The 19,106-nt window shown below is 37.1% G+C and overlaps 1 protein-coding gene across 12 annotated transcripts in view; it reads right to left on the bottom strand.

The window, feature by feature from the left end:
* The window catches only part of PRRC2C (proline rich coiled-coil 2C), a 95,780-nt gene that overhangs the window by 54,475 nt on the left and 22,199 nt on the right, over positions 1–19,106 (bottom strand). For 8 of the 12 annotated variants that reach the window (XM_081224022.1, XM_081224018.1, XM_081224029.1 and 5 more), the window contains exons 2-11: positions 15,542–15,707; positions 13,883–14,060; positions 12,408–12,517; positions 11,179–11,304; positions 9,004–9,224; positions 4,902–4,984; positions 4,169–4,302; positions 4,001–4,088; positions 2,826–2,970; positions 1,257–1,310 (exon numbers count right to left, since the gene is read on the bottom strand). In XM_081224022.1, the coding sequence (XP_081080148.1) occupies positions 1,257–1,310; positions 2,826–2,970; positions 4,001–4,088; positions 4,169–4,302; positions 4,902–4,984; positions 9,004–9,224; positions 11,179–11,304; positions 12,408–12,517; positions 13,883–14,060; positions 15,542–15,653 (1,251 nt within the window). In that variant the 5' untranslated portion in view covers positions 15,654–15,707. The remainder of the gene's footprint in view (positions 1–1,256; positions 1,311–2,825; positions 2,971–4,000; positions 4,089–4,168; positions 4,303–4,901; positions 4,985–9,003; positions 9,225–11,178; positions 11,305–12,407; positions 12,518–13,882; positions 14,061–15,541; positions 15,708–19,106) is intronic. The other 4 variants (XM_081224023.1, XM_081224026.1, XM_081224019.1 and 1 more) reach the window with 2 other exon arrangements.

Here is a 19,106-nt window from a genome sequence, read left to right as displayed (position 1 = left end):
TACATATTTAAAGTTATATCTGCTATAGGAGAATTCAGGGTGGAGGTAGTGGGTGAGAAGGCAGCAAGACAGGAAAACAAGACGACCTGTTAAGTCCAAATGAAATATATCTGGTGGCAGCAAGTACTCAGTATAGGAATATATTCTAAAGGTAGAGGTGACAATTTGCTGATAGATTAGGTTGGATGTAAGGTAAAAAAGAAGAAAGATATAAGAGTGACTTCTATGTTTTAACCTCAGCAATGTCATTATCTAAGATAGGGAAGACAGTAGCTGAACTGCCTAAGTGTGGGTGGGGGTTGTTATGGTTTGGACTATTAACTGTCAGATATCTACCAGAGATCCAAGTGGAAATGCTGAGCCGATTGTTGAATACATGACTTTCGAAGTCAGGACAGAGCTTTAAGGGCTCGAGATACTTACTGAGTGCCATCAGATGATCCCCCAGGGAAAGAATATAGTTAGAAAAAGAAATGAGAACACAGCCCTGAGCCCTCCAACACCCAAAGGTTTAAGTATAGGAGGTCCAGAAGGAATATAAATTTAAAAAAGAGAACAAAACAGTATGATGTCTCAAAAGCAAGTTTTCAAAAAGTTTTAAGAAGGATGGAGGGATGAAAAGATTAACTATGTCAACTGCTGCTGAGATTAGTAAATGAATACAAGAGAACTGTATTTGGCAAGATGGAACAGTCTTTACTAACCTTGATAATAACAGTTTCAAAGGTATAGTGGGGAGATGAAAGCATAACTGGAGAGGGTTAATGAGAGAGAAAGTGAAGCCAGTAAGTGTAAACAGCTCACTAAAACAATTTTGCCATGAAGGGGAACAGAGATACAGGTAGGAAACTGTGGGGAAATGGAGTGTAGTGGGAGTTGAAGAAGGGCTGGTGTTTAAAACTTTTTTTTAAAGATGAGAGAGAATATTACTGGTAACTGATAGAAGATGGGATCCAGAGAACAAGCAGAAGCGTCGTCCTCAGGAGCAAGGGCAACAGGAAAGAAGTCAGACCAGGAAGCGTACTCAAATGGGAAGAAGAGCTGCTTCTTATTTTCTTAGAAAAATTAGGAATATGCTCATCAGCTGAGAAGGAAGAGGGACAGGCTAAAGAGGAAGACGTGCAGGAGCTACAAGGTAAAGTCAACAACTGTTTCATAAAAATTATAAATAAGAAACACACAGAGGACGTTTCCATTAAAACAAATAGGGTGAATAATACATACAGACCATTAACAAGCATTCAGTTAAAATTTACCTGCTGTGCAAGCAACTTTGGAGGTGGTGGCAAGTGTGAAGATGGTCCACGTTCCTATTATAAAGAAAAGGATTTTTACAAAGTAAGATAAAAAAAATCTACTTGAAATATTTGACTGCAATGTTTTTCAGTGAGACCAAAAGACTGCAAAAAGTAAAACATCTGTATCCTTTTCTCTTTTTAAATAAAAGTACATCAGTCTCTACAAAATAACTTTATGTTCTACAAGCACTCAGCCATTTTAATTAAGGTTACAATCTCAAATTAACTTTGTTAAGAGTAGAATCTTAGTGTACAAATTCTAGAGTTCTAGCCCAGGTAATCTGGCTGTGAAGAAGTATGCCTCTAATTTCAAATTTTTATTTTACGTAAGCACAATTCTTTTTCTAATGGCAAACTAAACCTTTCAAATTTATATAAGGAAAAGAAACATCTAAAACATTGGAACCAGATATATAGAGACTATTCACTTGCTATGATACATATCAGTGTCACACACACGCACGCAAATCAAAACATCAAGATATGGTCTACATTTTTCTATTCTTTTATCATTCCCCATTATTCCAGTAAGTTAAAAGTCACACAAAACACAGATTTTATTTTTAAAAAATCCTTCTTTTCCAGAATTCACAAATTTATTTTCCAATGGCTAACCAATGCCTTAAGAATAAAATTCAAGCCTCTTGTATAGCATACAAGATTTAACGACTACTAGTTCTTACATAGCTCTCTTACTCCTCTCCCATGTCAAACTGTTGGGGACTTCTTGATTAGGCCATGCTTTACTATACTTCTCTACCCTGAACATGTTCCCACTGCTTGGAATCACCCTTTTCCCTTTGTTTACTGGCTAATTCCTGCTTCAAGTATCAAGTCTTTTGTGAAACGTTTTACATAGAATTTTCTAAGAACTATATGCACCCTATCATGGCACTGTTAGCTACTTACTTTTAGCTCCCTGAAGGCACCAATTCCTCCATCTGTTTTGTATGAATTCAACAAATACATGCTGAGTATACTATGAATTACTTAAGTAGGCTCTCTGGAAGATAGCCCTGTTAAATTCTCACTTTGCAGTGCAGTTCTTGCTACATCTTTGAGGTAGGATCAAGTGTATTTGTTGCCCACATACCTCCCCCTTTTTAACAACATTCTTCAAAATGGCTCAGACTACATAGATTTCTCTACTCCCTAGTGTGATTTCCCTACTCAGATAACATACAATTTCACACATGAATACTAACTAGGATTTACAAAGCATTCAGTAAACTATAAAGCACTTCAGTTATGTTAGTTTGGAAAAACAATTTATCCCTCCACTCTGACGTGCCCAAGCTGCTATAAGAAGGAAGAGTGAAACTTTAGTTTCTACTTGATAATTTTAGCTACTGCATTGATAATTCCTGTTAGTATGCAATAAAATTATGGTTTAGGTCTAGAGCTATTTAAGAAAAAATATATAGTTCCCATTTCCTAAGTCTTTTTCCAACTAACTCTATGATTATGAGGTCAATTCATCCTTGTCACTTGTCTGCAGTGACAAGAATCTCCATGAGTCCAACAAACCTGATTAAGTGGAGGTCCTTTCCCATAGGGACCTTTTGCTACTGATGGATGGGCAGGTATCTGAGAAGATGACTTAGTGTTGAAAACTTCATCTGCTTCTTTTCGGTTTTCAGTGTTTACAGAGGCTTTTGAACCTTGATCCTCACTGAAGAATCAAAATCCAGGTGAAATAAAAAATAGAGTGGACAGAATGTACCATAAGTAAATGCATTTTCTCAACGTAAAAAAGACATTATTTCCATACAATTTCAGGGGAAAATGTATCAAGGAATGAGATGGTGTTGTAACCTAGCAGTGCTAATTTATTCATTCAAGAAATATATGCTATATATCTATAATGCGATGGGGCCTGGGCTTGGCCAGATTATCACCACAAGATACAAGATGCGATATAGTACTTATCAAATACGGACACTCACACTTGACACAATATGATTCCATCACTTTCTATTACCCCCACCCAAAACTCTCATCTGAACACAACTGAGTAATATTCCAGATAATTAATTAATTAATGTATTCTAATTTGTTCTGATTTAATGAAAAAGAGAAATCAAACTACAGTATTTTAGTATGCATCTCACAACTGATCATGAAACAGCAGTGTATTACAACACTATGGCTGAAAAATTATACCAATATGTGCATGCAAACTCCTGTTTATCTTAAGAGCCCAATTTTTATGTTACATAACCCATATATTCCTGACTATGATGCCCCTATATTCCAGAAAAAAAGAGAAAAAGCTCCTATTTTCCAAGACCTTATTGCTCCTTGCTAAGTTTAAAAAAATCAAAGACTTGAAGCAGCTGTTGTAACCCAAGTAATTTTTCTCCAATTTTATAAATATGGATCAGGTCAAGTAAGTAACAAATTTTAAATGGTCCCGAATATGGTTTCTCAAAATATTTCCAATTAGATGACAAGCATCTAAATAGCTTCTTTTAAAAAATATGTATTTTCTTTAGAAACATCAAACTCTTAATTCCTTGATTATCTGCACTTTTAAAATTTGGCTCATTAATCACCTTCCCACTCAGTAAAAATCTTTGGAGTAGAATGTAGAAATTCTATAAGCGGGGAACAAATACCTATTAATGAAACCTCTCTGCGTAAATGGCTCATGTTACATCAACAAATTCATACTATTATTAGTAAGAGATATCACAACTTACCTGCTGTTTTCCTTAGGACTACTACTTCCTTGCTCATCATCATCACTGAAATTCAGCTGTTCTGTATAATCTACTTCCATCTGAGCACCTATTAAATTAAGGAGAACTCAGACTGACTGTTTCAAAGCATCTAAAAACTAAAAGTGCTTAATTAATCTTGCCTCTTACCTGCCCAACCTTCATCAGCTTCAGCATCTAGGTTATCAAACTTATCAAGCTCCTTCAGCTCTGATGCACTAAGGATGGAGGGGCGTTCAGGCTCAGAGGCCCATGAAGGAGGTGGGCCTCTTCCTCGAAGGCCTCTAACCAGTGACAGGTTATGAGAGAAAAGGATACTAAGTTTTAATGACACTAAATTAGGAAAATATTAAAAGACTGGAATTTAGTTCATTTCAATTCAGCATTAGTTTTCCATACCGTGATATACAAGATATTTTGCACCTGACATGTATGAAGAGATTATAAAATTAGCAAAGAAATTTAAGACAATACATAATTATATTTCTTATGCAGATATTTAATAGCAAAGTTTTCGAACATCTAAAATAAAACAAATATATGTTAAAGGATGATATGGCTAAGACTAATACTAATCTCAAAATACACTAAGCAAAAAAAAAGAGAATGGGGGTTATCAACATCAAGGAAGGAAGAAGGAGTAAACAAGTGCCATCCATTTTAGGGGCCACAATTTTCAGTTTTCAGAATTTTATGTCAGCTGATTTAAAGTTTTAGAAGAATAAAGTATTTTTGTTCTGTCTTACAAAAGTTAGCCAATTACTTGTTAATGGCAAATGTACCTTGAGGACAGAATAATAAATCCCCATAATCTACTCAACCTCCAGAAAATCTTAACAAGTAAACATATACCCTGCAAACTTTAATCATTTAATAGTCTTACTTGTTTGTTTCAGTTAAAGAAGGTGGAAACCTCATGGGACCATGTAGAGGAGGATAGGCCATCCTTGGATACTGCTGAAACATCTGTATAAAAGAAACAAAAATTGATAAAATCTAGCTACCCAGTTATTTTTTTTAAAAAAAGATTACCCTGACTAAGCCTGAAATTATAATTTATAGAAATGATTATAATAAACAGTACTGTCAATAACTAATTTTATCTACTGGTATAGATGATCATTCACCCTCAACAACAAGCCATTTATAAATCTACTGCCTCCATCAAGTCATTACAAATAGAGATAATAACTAGGACACATCTTATTAAGAACTTCTGTTATCCCATTAATAAAGTTACATAAAAATGACTGTGTACTGAAATGAAAAAGTAAAAACGACATGCATGCACCCCAGAAAACTTCAGTTTCTTAACCAAGTTCAAATATCAATACTTGAAATGATATGTGAGACCTCATCCTAATGCAAGAGTAGATTAACTGAAAGCAGATTTGCTGATAAAAAGGAACTCAGTTCAGATAAAAGGATAGTCCATGACCCAACAGAGCTGAAGGAGGAAGTGGGTAGGGAGCTAATTGAGAGATTTTCTATGGGTAGGGCATAGGTGGATTCTGAGTCATCACACAGATAGTAATTATATACAGAGGCCCAAAGATGATGCTCTCCACGGCAACTTGGCTTTGAGAATCTGACTTTAGGAGAATTCTAAGATTATGAAGACAAATAATAACACCAAAGGATTCATCCTATGATTTGGAAGGGAAGAAATGTCAAGGAGTGCTTGATTATTTACTATTTGCTTATATCCAGGTTAAATTATGTTTAAAAAATGAAATTGTATTATCTTAAATACATAATTTATATCCTGAAATAGTTTAGTTTTTCTTTAAAAAAACTGATGAGGGAATTACTTTATACTAGAAGTAAGGCTATGTTTATATGATTGTGCTGTTTAAGAAGAAATTTCTAAGTAGGGTTGGAGCAAAAGTTAAGATAAGCAACAGCTGAAACACAACAGGAGAAGCTTTTTGTTTGGGGAATACTCTGGAGAATTTTCGGTTGCATCACACTTTGCACTGAAATTAGCAAATACACTATTGGAGGCAAATGTTCATAGGTTAAGTTGCATTAGATCCTTCTGCTGATTATTTAGGCATAGATATTAATTTCACGTGGTATTAATAAATGTTTGAAATTTAGAAATTTGCCACAAAAACTGAAGAAACAGGGGACTCCCCTGGTGGCGCAGTGGTTAAGAATCCGCCTGCCAGTGCAGGGGACATGGGTTTGATTCCTAGTCCTGGAAGATCCCACATGCCACGGAGCAACTAAGCCCGGGTGCCACAACTACTGAGCCTGCACTAGAGTTGCATAAGCCCCAACTTTTTAGAGCCTGCGAGCCACAACTACTGAAGTCCATGCACTCTAGGGCCCGTGCGCCGCAACTACAGAAGCCTGCATGCCTAGAGCCTGTGCTCCACAACGAGAAGCAGTGGTTAAGAATCCGCCTGCCAACGCAGGGCACATGGGTTTGATTCCTAGTCTTGGAAGATCCCACATGCCACGGAGCAACTAAGCCGTGCGCCACAACTACTGAGCCTGCACTAGAGTTACACATACTCCAACTTTTTAGAGACTGCGAGCCACAACTACTGAAGCCTGCGTGCCCTAGAGCCTGCACGCCGCAACTACTGAGCCTGCACACTGCAACTACTGAAGCCCATGCGCTCTAGGGCCCGCGTGCCGCAACTACTGAAGCCCGCGCGCCTACAGCCTGTGCTCTGCAACGAGAAGCCACCACAATGAGAAGCCCACGCACTGCAATGAAGACCCAACACAGCCAGAAAAATAAAGTGAAAAAAAAAATGCAGAAACAACTATAAGTTCTCAACACATAATAATCGTGTTTTAAAATGTTTTTGTTTAGTGAAACATTTTATTTGAATAAATTCATTAATGAAATTGGGAACAAAGCTCACTTGGTCTCCCCTCTTACCTTCCCCCTTATCCCTATGCCTGGATATTCAGGCAGGGGTCCCTGGAAGCACAATTTGAAAAATCTTAGGAGACAAGTATTTGGATGCAAATCATTATTCAAGGTCAGGTTAGCATGTAAGACTGTTTTATCATTCACCCCAAATTTTTAAGAAAATATTTAACAAGTAATTGTATTTAATAATTTATTTCCCTCTACCTTAGAATGGTTAAGTAATGATACAAAGAAAAAATAGAAAATATGGTTGGACCTTGACTACTTAGGAGTTAAGTCATAAGAAAAATAAATGTATGAACTAGATTGTTCTTTCCTTTGAGATTAATGGTTTTCTCAAAAAATGTAAATTTATTTACTTGAGTACATGTAACTTGCCATATAATTTCACAGTAGACTGAGAGCAAACGAATGAGGACACCAAATCTAACTACTAATTTATAGGAAATGTGGGCATCAAAAGTATATATATATATATATATATGTGTGTGTGCGTGTATATATGTGTGCGTGTGTGTGTGTGTGTGTATATATATATATATATATATATATATATTTGTTTATTTTATAAATTTCCCATGCCCAAGAAGCAACCACTATTAAGTTTTGTTTCTTTTCTCTTTTTTTTTTGGCCACACTGTGTGGCATGCAGATCTTAGTTCCCTGACCAGGGATCGAACCCGTGCCTGTATTGCGAGTGTGGAGTCTTAACCACTGGACCGCCAGGGAAGTCCCCTCAGAAGTATATATTAAATGAAACTACAAAGATGGAATCAGCAAAATCCAGACCATGAGAAACCACAGGAAAACAAATTGTAATAGATATGCTCCAAAGGAAACAAGAGATAAAGGAAAAGAGGTACCCATAGATAACAAGATTACTAAGAAAAATATAAACCATCTCAAGAATAGATGTTACCTGGATCCTAATTATGAGATAATCAGGGAAACTAGAATATTGACTTGGTATTTTAAAAAGAATTTTCAGGGACTTCCCTGGTGGCGCAGTGGTTAAGAATCCACCTGCCAATGTAGGGGACACAGGTTCAATCCCTGGTCCAAGAAGATCCCACATGCCATGGAGCAATTAAGCCTGTGTGCCACAGTTACTGAGCCTGCGCTCTAGAGCCTGCAAGCCACAACTACTGAGTTCACATGCCACAACTACTGAAGCCCACACGCCTACAGCCCGTGATCCACAATAAGAGAAGCCACTGCAATGAGAAGCCCATGCACCTCACCAAAGAGTAGCTCCTGCTCACAACTAGAGAAAGCCCGCACGCAGCAACGAAGACCCCACCCAGCCAAAATAAATAAATAAGAATTTCTTTTTAGGTGTGGTAATGGCACTGTGGATTTTCCCCTAGTCTTTATCTTTAAAAATATAACCTAAAATATGTATGGATGAGATGATGTATCTAGGATTTTATTAATCCCAGGTGGTAAGAAATAGGTAAAAAAGATGGACCACAAATCGATAACTGTTGAAGATGTATGGTAGTTATGGGAGGAAGAAAGCTCACGCTGTCTTTTATCATTTCTATTTTTGAATGTTAAAAATATTCCATTATAAAAAGTTTTTTTTAAAAAATTCAAGGCATACTAATAAAAACTTTAGAACTAAAGCAGGTATTAACCTTTTCTTGTGCTATGAACAACCCCTCTGGCAGTCTGATAAATCTTACAGACCTCTTCTCACAGAAATGTTTTTAAATGCATAATTAAAAACACAGTATTATTACTAAAATTCTGTTACCACAATATTTAAAAAACAAATTTGTGATACAATAATGTATGTGCTTCATTAAATAACACTAATAACTATTTTGAAGTAATGCTGAGTATAAACAATATTTGCAATACCTAAAAACAATGTAATGTGATATGAAAATACCTATGATCCTTAAGGATAAAACATGGGTACTGCTGATACTTTCTGTGATTTGATTCCTAAGTTCATAATCAAAGAAAATTTTAATTTTTAGTTAGATGTTAATGAAAATAAAGACCTCAACTTTTTCCCATTCCAATTCTTTCCTTGGAATCCAGATCAAAAACCTCTTATTTAACCACTTGCTGATTCAACAATACTCACGTAAGAAGGCATCATAGCTCTGTATTGGGAAGCAAGGGCAGGCTGTTGTCCATTCAGTTTAGCCTGTGGAGGACCACAAGCTATCCTCTTTTCCACCACTTTGAGGATATCATTTTGGTCTGATGTTCCAGCTGTGCTTTCATCCTGGCCAGACTTTTCATCTTGATCAGATGTTAAAGGCGAACTAGCAGATTTACCACCATCTCTCCAACAAGCAACATCTGGTATGAAGAAAGAGAAAAAATAAGAAAAAAATCTGAAAATGGAACAGAGTGAAACCAAACTAGGCACACTTCAAGAGAAGCTAAGCAAGTAAGCATAGTGAAGGAATAGTGAAAGTCTAATCTAGGCTGTAGTAGAAATTTAGACTTTGAAGGTGTTTAGGTAGTCAAGAGCAGTGGCTTCCAAAGCAGAGAGCATGTACCTCAGAGCAGCGGTCCCCAACCTTTTTGCCACCAGGGACCAGTTTCACGGAAGACAATTTTTCCACGTACGGGGGGAGGGCGGGTAATGGTTCAGGTGGTAATGCGAGTGATGGGGAGCGGCAGATGAAGCTTCCTCACTCGCTGGCCGCTCACCTCCTGCTGTGCGGCCTGGTTCCTAACAGGCTGTGGACTGGTACTGGTCTGCGGCCCAAGGGTTGGGGACCCCTGCCTCAGAGGGTACCACCAAAAGCAAATACTGGGGTCAGGGAAGTAAATATTAGAACTTCCCTATTAAGCTTCACCAATTTTTGATACAGAGATTAAAATCACTGTTATACCTGAGGTGTCCTGAAGAAGGGCGGGGGGAGTTCCACAACCCAGAAGGATTGACAGTGATACATGCTCTCATTCGTTTTCAGTCTACTATTGCTAGTTACATGTGCCCAAGTGAGCAGATTTAGTGACTGCATTACCTGATTCAACTACACTTAACCAAATAAAAGAGATAAATGGTTTTACAAGGAAACCCTGTTTGGTTCGAATGGTCTCTACCTCCTGCTATTCACACCCTGTGTAGTCCCCTCTCAGCAGTGTACCAGGATTGGTCTGTGTAACCTGTAGAATAAGGCAGAAGTGTTGGCTGTCTTCTCTGAGAACAGGCTATGAAAGCCTAGGGGTTCCATCTTGGGTGAGAGATGTCTGTCTGTCCCTCCTTATTTTTTCTGAGGAAATCTGTTGTGAGCCGCCCACATACAAATGAGCCACCATAAGAGAGCTTAAAACAGCAGCCCTAGTCAAGTCAGCATCAGATGACAGTTTCACTGCAATTCTGTTGACAGAGAACCAACAAACCCTGAGCTAGAACCCCCAGCTAAGTGGCTCCCAGATTCCTGACCCTCAGATACTGTGTGAAATGGTAAGCCCAGTTCAGTTTGTCTTTTTAAGCTGCCAAAGTTGTTACACAGCAACAGGTAACTGGTGAAAAGAAACTAAACAAGAGAACAGTGGAGCTGACACATCTATTCCTAATACAAACTCATCAACCGCATTACAGTAATTAAAAATAAAAATTAAAAAAGGTGATTTTCCCAGACCTGGCAAGAAATGAGCCAAAGAGATATAAAATGTATTAGGTTATCAAAAACATGGATTTGTAACCATTACTGTAAATAGGAACTTCCCTGTACATGGTACAGGGTTCTTTGAGATATTTGGTAACAACACTATGAATCCAATATAATTTAAGATGTTTTAAAATCTCTCAAAGATTTTATACTTCTATTTTTAGTTTCTGCTTTATAATGTACATAATACGAGTATCTCTTACTATCCAAATTGATTGGTACCTCGGTTTGAGTTCAGAATATTAATAGAAAGCAAATGAATGGATATAAATTATAAACAAATATTTGCATATTGGGGAGGTGTGCTAAAAAATTTTACTATTGTAAAAATGACCAAATATTGATGTGCAAACAAGTCACCTAGGCATCTTGTTAAAATGCTGACTTTTGATTTAGTAGGTTGGGTGTGAGGCCCAAGACATATACTTCCAACAAGTTCTCAAGTTAAACTGATGCTGTTCACATAAAAACCATACTTGAGTGGCAAGCAACTACAGTTACTATCTGCCTTTTCAAACTAGGTGAGTCATCATACATACAACAATAGCAGACAGGAGGTTATATCACAAGATAAAACACAAATATAATCTCATTCTGTATTTTTATTAAATAGAAAGTATTCTTACTTGGTGGGCGTAAACTGGGTCCAGGTCCATAGCTGTCATCAATTGATTCTTTTTCTTTTTTTTCTTGATCCCCAGCTGCCTGCAGGCTGGGAAATTCTTGCTGAAAATGACTATTCACCTGGATTCCTATGGATATTTTTTAAAAAACATTACATGTAACTTTTATTCTGAAGACAATTCAAAAACCCTCCCAGGATAGAGCTCTCTGTCTTTTTTTGATAATTTATTCCACATTTCAGTGTTGACTGTTCGTATCCATAAAACTTTTAAATTTATCTAGAATTAGAATCCCTTGGAAAGTTAATGAACAGCCATGAGGAAATAAAAATCTAAGAAAGGAGTCTGCCAGACATTGTTCCAGTGGACTCATTAAAGATAATGAGGAAAGTAAGGAGAATTTCACTTCTGTTTCTCTTTTATTACAACTCTTTTCATTTTCAATATAAGTAAAATTCCTTTACTAATAAATAACTCTAAGAATCAGTTCAAATAATACTGCTAAAATAGAATTTATGAATCAACACTACAAGTATCATGGTGAGACTAAAATGCTTCATTTTAATTTATTGCGGAGATACTGATTGCCCCTCACTATTCACTCATTCACCTATCTACCTACCTGCCCGCCTATTTATTTTTATACTTCCATAAATTTAAAAGAGCTGATTTTATTAAAGCCCAGGTGGGTTTTTCCATACAATGTTTTATAGACATGTTTTGCAAGTGGGAAAATTAAGTTTTGTTGGGGATTCCAAACATTCCTAGCAGGGAGGGAAGTATTACAGCTACTGTGCTTCATGGCTACTCTCTAGGTCTTCTCTACCATGGAAATCGTGAACAGCGTATTTGAAACAGAAGAGGTTTAGGGGCACAGATGGAAAATAATATGGTTTCTAGCAATCAACATAACGTCTGGGTACTTTTATGTCTCAGAGCTGAAGGCACAAGATTTTGTCTGGTCATGTAGGGTAAAGACAGAGTAATGTGGGGCACAAGGTACCTTAAAGACTCCTTCTTTAATCCCTATTATTGGCTCATACATGGCTCTTAACACTGAAACTTAACTAGCCCAAGAGAATTTTTACAAGACCCTTTTTTTCAGGGCCTGATAATATCTTTTGACAGTGTTCTCTACCCCTGCCAAAACACCATAATTCGCCCCTTATCTCCTGCATGGCTGTTCAGTAACTATCAAGCCTAACCAGTTTCCCCAGCTAATGTCCACTTACCATCTCCTTGCCCACCTTGCTTGTTACTGGCCCATGATTTGGGAGCAGGTGCTACTTCTGGGGGAGCTGCAACCCCAGGTTTTGGTTGTGCTGGTGGAACTTCTGGTGCTCTTAAAAAAAATATGAATCCATTATTTCAGATATTGTATGTTTAAATAAAATAAATATTGCATTTAAGCTAAATCTGTATACAAATTATTTTGGCTACATATTTACTCAGATGCACACCACCATGTTTTCCCTCTGCAACATCCCTTTAAATGAAGTACAGCTATTTTTGTCCCCTTTCATTTCTACCCATGAATAACCCAAGGAGATGACAGCTTTGTTTTTAATTTTGGAAAGAAAAGGGGAGGGAGGGAGGGAGGAGGGGAGGAAGGAAAGAAGAGAAGGAAAGAAAGAAAAAAAAGAAGCACTCATTATTGAACATAGCTGCCAAAAATTTGTTTTGAAGAAGTGAACATTTATAATTAGGAATAGCATTATAGTCATACATATAGTCTGGATTGGTGGAATTAACCAGGGGCTAAGGCTAAGCAAGCTCTCCATTTGGCAGTCAACAGTTTCACCACTGTACATATTACTGTTAATCAAGAGGTAACTGCAACCTGCCTGATGCATCTCCATGAGTAAAAGGTGTTTTAAAAGGGTCTATAGTTTTATTCAATTCTTGTAAGGAGTTAAGGCTTAAAAATGAAAAAGGCAGTTAACAGGCTTAAGAAATGCGATATATTTCTGGTATACTTAGACCTAAAACTGACTTGCTACTATAAAATAATTCTATAACAACTAAGAAGTAGAGAACAATAAGTCTTTAGTTAGCTTCGCCCAAGCAGTTGTATTTATTATATAAAGCTCCCCAAACCAGAATATAGAAATTTAGTAACAGATATAGGCAAAAAGCATTAAGTACTCATGTTCTTGTCTTATCTTTAAAAACTACCACTACTTAGCTTGGCCATTTAATAAACCAAGAGCCCTGAATACTCCGTGACACAGAATGCTAAATATTTATTGAATGAATGATAATTAAGTGGGATATTACTAATTCCATGTCAGCTTTCTCGTGAATTCTTTACTCATTCAAATAATATTACTTGAGCACCTACGATGTGCATCAGGTATAGTTTCAATGAATCAGGCAGACAGAAACTCTTAGCTTCATGAAAAGTAGTTAACAGAATCAACTCTTAAATCATTGTAGAAAGAGAATGCCTGATTTGGTGAGGATGGGATAGGAGGGAGCCTGACAGTGTATGATACAAGGAAAACTGTGATTAGCAATTCTGTCAACTGTTCTACCCTGACACATAAAAATACTGACACTAAACCCAGGCATAGGAAAAATTACACAAAAGTTGACTATATAAAACACTTTAAAGGGCATAGCACAACACCTAGCACATAAGGAACTCAAACATAAGTTCCCACAAAGAAAGGGGAATGATTTCATTCTTTAACAGACTTTGACTCACTTTTCTTCTTCATGTTGCTCTTGTTTTGATGCCCATCCTGTGCCATCTTTAGGTACGATGTTCACATTAGGATCATTGCCTTTGTTTTCCGCTTTGAGACTTGGGAGGTTAGCAGGTGGAGGCATACGCCGTGAAATACCAACTTTTCCAAGACTCTGCAATCCATGCCGAGCTGCAACTAAAGATCAATAACATCAACTTTCTTAGTAACTACTTTATTCTTAAAACAAAATAAAAAGACAATAGGAATTAACAGGATCTTGAATTATTATTCTCTACTTTAAAATGAAAAAATTAAAACTAAGCCACACACCTACAACATAACCCAATGTAGATATTATACTAAAATTAACTATCAAGCCACTGAACAGGTGCTTTAAAAATTCTAACAACTGGGACTTCCCTGGCAGTCCAATGGTTAAGACTCCACGCTTCTGGGCTTCCTGGGTGGCGCAGTGGTTAAGAATCCACCTACCGATGCACGGGACATGGGTTCAAGCCCTGGTCCAGGAAGATCCCACATGCCGTGGAGCAACTAAGCCCGTGAGCCACAACTACTGAGCCCGCGCACCTAGAGCCCATGCTCTGCAACAAGAGAAGCCACCGCAATGAGAAGCCCGGGCAACACAATGAAGAGTAGCCCCCGCTCGCCACAACTAGAAAAAGCCTGCGCGCAGCAACAAAGACCCAAGGCAGCCAAAAATAAATAAATAAATAGAGTATACAGAAAACAAATAAAATAGAACATACATTAAAAAAAAATTCTAACAACTGAACCAACCCTATAAACTATGAAAAAGAAAACACTGACAATGTTGTTTTTTAATTTTTCCAGGGAATCGATTTTAAACTCGAAACTTCATACATTAAAGAATAAACATGATATGAAACAGACTCACAGACATAGAGGACAGACTCGTGGTTGCCAAGTGGGAGGGGAGTGGTGGGGGGTGAACTGGGAGTTCGGAGTTAGCAGATGCAAACTATTAAATACAGAATGGATAAACAACAAGGTCCTACTGTATTCAATATCCTGTGATAAACCAGAATGGAAAATAATATGAAAAAAGATTGTATGTATATGTGTAACTGAATCACTTTGCTGTACAGCAGAAATTAACACTACTGTAAATCAACTATACTTGAATAAAATAAATTTTAGAAAAGAAGAAATATGCTACCCTTATGTACATAATGAACACTGTTAATGCACCATACAGTTATCATGTGCACATGGTCCAGTTTTCACTCTTCACTGTAAACACTGGGTTCAAGGTATTAAAAAACAAAACTAAGAACCACAGGACTCTCTCTAGTCCATAACTAAAAGTGGTAGAATAAATCCACTAATATATAGCTTTATGCCTATTAATCTCATTGACCAAGTCTCCCTTTTGGAACCACATAGTTTTATTTATTTTCTGATGACAACAAACAGGGAAAAAAACCATATTTTAAAACATTAATAAATTTTCAACTTTAAAAAATTCATATCCCTTCAAAGATGTGTACGTATATAAAAAGCCCAATGTAAACAGGGCTGCATTAACATATGTTTGCCCTAGATCCTAACAGCAATAGCTCTAGTGTGTCATTTATAGTAATAAAACAAAACCATGAAAACTATAAAAAATATAAATGCCACTTGATTTTACTCACCTGTAGTTTTCTGAGTTTCTAATGATTTACCCTTGTAAGTATTAAATAAACTGAGTGTCGCATACTTTTTCCCATCCTTTGCTTTTGTGTTCTGGCCTGACTTCTCCGACATTTCAGTGGAAACTCATCGAGTCCAGAACGTCCTGCCACACCCCTTAAAACCAGTCTTTAAGATGCACATAAGAAAGAAAAACGAGGAAAACTTTAGAATTAGTTTACTAAAAGCTGTTAGTAAATTCAAATGTTCACAGAAATTCTGAAAAATAAAAACATGAGAAATTAAGTCAATCTTCAATAACTCACATCAACAATAATTACAAGAGCCTGTTTAATACTGTAAAATTCCAACAACCAAAATGTGACAAAATTAATCAAAATAAACTTCCATATGCTTGGTGAGTATATTGTTTATGATTTGTAACCATTTAACTACACTATAGAGAATAAGGGTTTTAATCCATACCGAGATGAACAGTTCAAATACAGTGAATCTATGGATAATGTCTTTCTATTTAATAAACAAATATCATTCAACTTAATAGGGTTGAGATGACTGGCATGATCAGCTTACACATATGGAATCCAAACATGACAGAAGGATAACATCGTTTCCCTATAAACTGCATGCCTGTGTTTTCAGGCAGTATGTGTCTAACAAAGATCTATTAGTTTAACAGTTTAGAATAGAAAGAACATTCTATTTTCTCGGCGTTCTGCAAAGGGTAGAATACTTCTTTATAAACCCAAGGTACATAGAAACAATATTCTATTTCATGGCTATGAAGTAAGTGTTCAAGAAATGGTGTACACTTGTCAAAACAAATCTGTGTATATGAGAAGTTATTAGAAGTACACAGTATTTTAATGAACATTCATATACAAAGAGAATGTTCATCTTTGGAACTAATGTACCCCAATTTAAAACTAGTTTATTAATAAACAGGGCGAAAGACACAAAGTAGCTCTCATACTATTTCCCTTCAATTTAATGAGGTGTACATTATCAACCTTGGGAGTTGGATTTTTTCTGTGTTTTATTTTGTTTTCACAGTGGACGTAGGACAGGAGGCGGTGAATTCTACCAATAAACCATCAACAGCTAAAAGCATGGGAGCTAAAGATAACACAGAATAGTATATAATGCAAAAAGCATTCAAAGTCAAGGAATGCCTGTGTAGACCCTACTACCATCATAAAAGTCATTTTAGGTACTGGTTTTACATTTGTCAATTGCAGAATAAGCATCACATGCAGAGATGTGATTTTATATTCATATCACCTGCCACAATATTTATGGAGTTCCACAAAATTTATCAATAATTTTCACATCTGTTATCTCATTTCAGTCTAGTAACTTTATGATACAGTTAGTATTCTGATTTTACAGATAAGGAAACTGATGTTCATAGGTTTCAAGCTGCCAGAGAGTCAGCTTCTCAGGCCAATAGAATAGAGAATAAATTTATTCTTTCATATCCTATGAGCCTCTCCAGTATAAAACTCAAGAAGGCTTTATAGTACCTACTACCCCCCTCCAAAAGTAAAACATAAATACACATGATTGAAGCTAGTACAAATGCATTCAAAAGATAATTCAATCAAAGATAAGAACAAACTATCACAATGTACCTATTTCTATAAAAGATCATGCATATCTAAGACAAAGAATTTACAGCCATATACAATAAGACTGGATAAATCAGAAAAGCCAATTGCCCTCTAATGGTTTGCCAGTTATATGTGGGCACTTTCAGCAATCCCACCCCTGGGCCTATATGCAGAGAAATCTCTAATTTGAAAAGATACATGCACCCCACCCCTATGTTCACAGCAGCACTATTTACAATAGCCAAGACATGGAAGCAACCTAAATGTCCTTCGACAGATGAATGGATAAAGATGTGGTATGTATCACAATGGAATACTACTCAGCCATAAAAAAGAATGAAATAATGCCATTTGCAGCTACATGGATGGACCTGGAGATTATCATACTAAGTGAAATCAGAAAGAGAAAGACATATACCATATGATATCACTTATATGTAGAATCTAAAATATGATACAAATGGGCTTCCCCGGTGGCGCAGTGGTTGAGAGTCCGCCTGCCGATGCAGGAGACGCGGGGTTCATGCCCCGGTCCAGGAAGATCCCACATGCCGCGGAGCGGCTAGGCCCATAAGCCATGGCCGCTGAGCCTGCGTGTCCGGAGCCTGTGCTCCGCAATGGGAGAGGCCACAACAGTGAGAGGCCCGCGTACCCACCCCCAAAAAAGATACAAATTAACTTATTTACAAAACAGAAACAAACTCAAACATAGAGAACAAACGTCTGGTTTTACCAAAGGGGTTAGAGGGGTGGAGAGGGATAAACTAGGAGTTTGGAATGAGCAGATACAAACTACTAAATATAAAATAGATAAACAACAAGGTCCTACTGTATAGCACGGGGAACTAATAAACCATAATGGAAAAGAGTAGGAAAAAGAATTTATATATATATATATATATATATATATATATATATATATATATATATATATATATAATCTGAATCACTTTGCTGTACACATGCATATGTAATGTGTTTATATATACTGTCCAATGCAGGTAGGTATGTGTAATTTTACTTATATATAAATAAAACTAGAACTTAAGATACTGAATTGATGTGATCCCTAACAGAGAGGAAAGAAATGAAGTGAGCCCTATGGTTTCCTGAGCTTACTGCCTGGAGAGCTCCCAGGTCATGGCACTGAGAAGGGAACTCAGAAGAGAATCCAAGTGGAGGCTGGGAGACTCCCTAAGTTGAAGAAATGAAGCTGGGCATTCAGGATGACCAAGGTAGCTAGGATATAATACTGGAAAGAAGAGAGGTATACAAAGAGAAAATGCTACAGATCTGCAGAAGATCTGTTCCCCCTTGTGTATTCAGCAGAGTATCAATATGTACGTGTGTGAGGAAACCACCCAAAGCCAGGAAAGAACCATCTGAAATAATCAGAGGGAACAGTGCCTGTTGCTCAGGAAGGACTGGGAATAGCACCAATTCTCACATGCTAGACTTTAAATCACACTGTTTCTGGTAACCGAGTCCCAAGCAAATCTAAAGAATGTTTATTTTAAAAAATGGGAAAATATCCAGCACCCAAGAAGGCAAAATCCACATTGAACAATTTAATTAAAAACTACGCAGGTAGGGCTTCCCTGGTGGTGCAGTGGTTGAGAGTCCGCCTGACAATGCAGGGGACACGGGTTCGTGCCCCGGTCCGGGAAGATCCCACATGCCGCGGAGCAGCTGGGCCCGTGAGCCGTGGCCGCTGAGCCTGTGCGTCCGGAGCCTGTGCTCCGCAACGGGAGAGGCCACAGCAGTGAGAGGCCCGCATACCGAAAAAAAAAAAAAAAAAAAAAAAAAACCTACGCAGGCAAAGAAGCAGGAAAATATGAACCACATTGAAGAGAAGAATCAATCAACTGAAACCAATCTAGCTGACCCAGGTATCAGAATTAGTGGACAAAAATGTTAAATTATTTTATATAACTGCATTCTATATGTTCAACAAGTA

The sequence above is a fragment of the Mesoplodon bidens genome, assembly GCF_964165515.1.
Source record: "Mesoplodon bidens genome assembly, chromosome: 2".
NCBI lineage: Eukaryota > Metazoa > Chordata > Mammalia > Artiodactyla > Ziphiidae > Mesoplodon > Mesoplodon bidens.
Note: the sequence above shows the minus strand (reverse complement) of the source record. Positions and strands in the feature narration are given on the sequence as shown.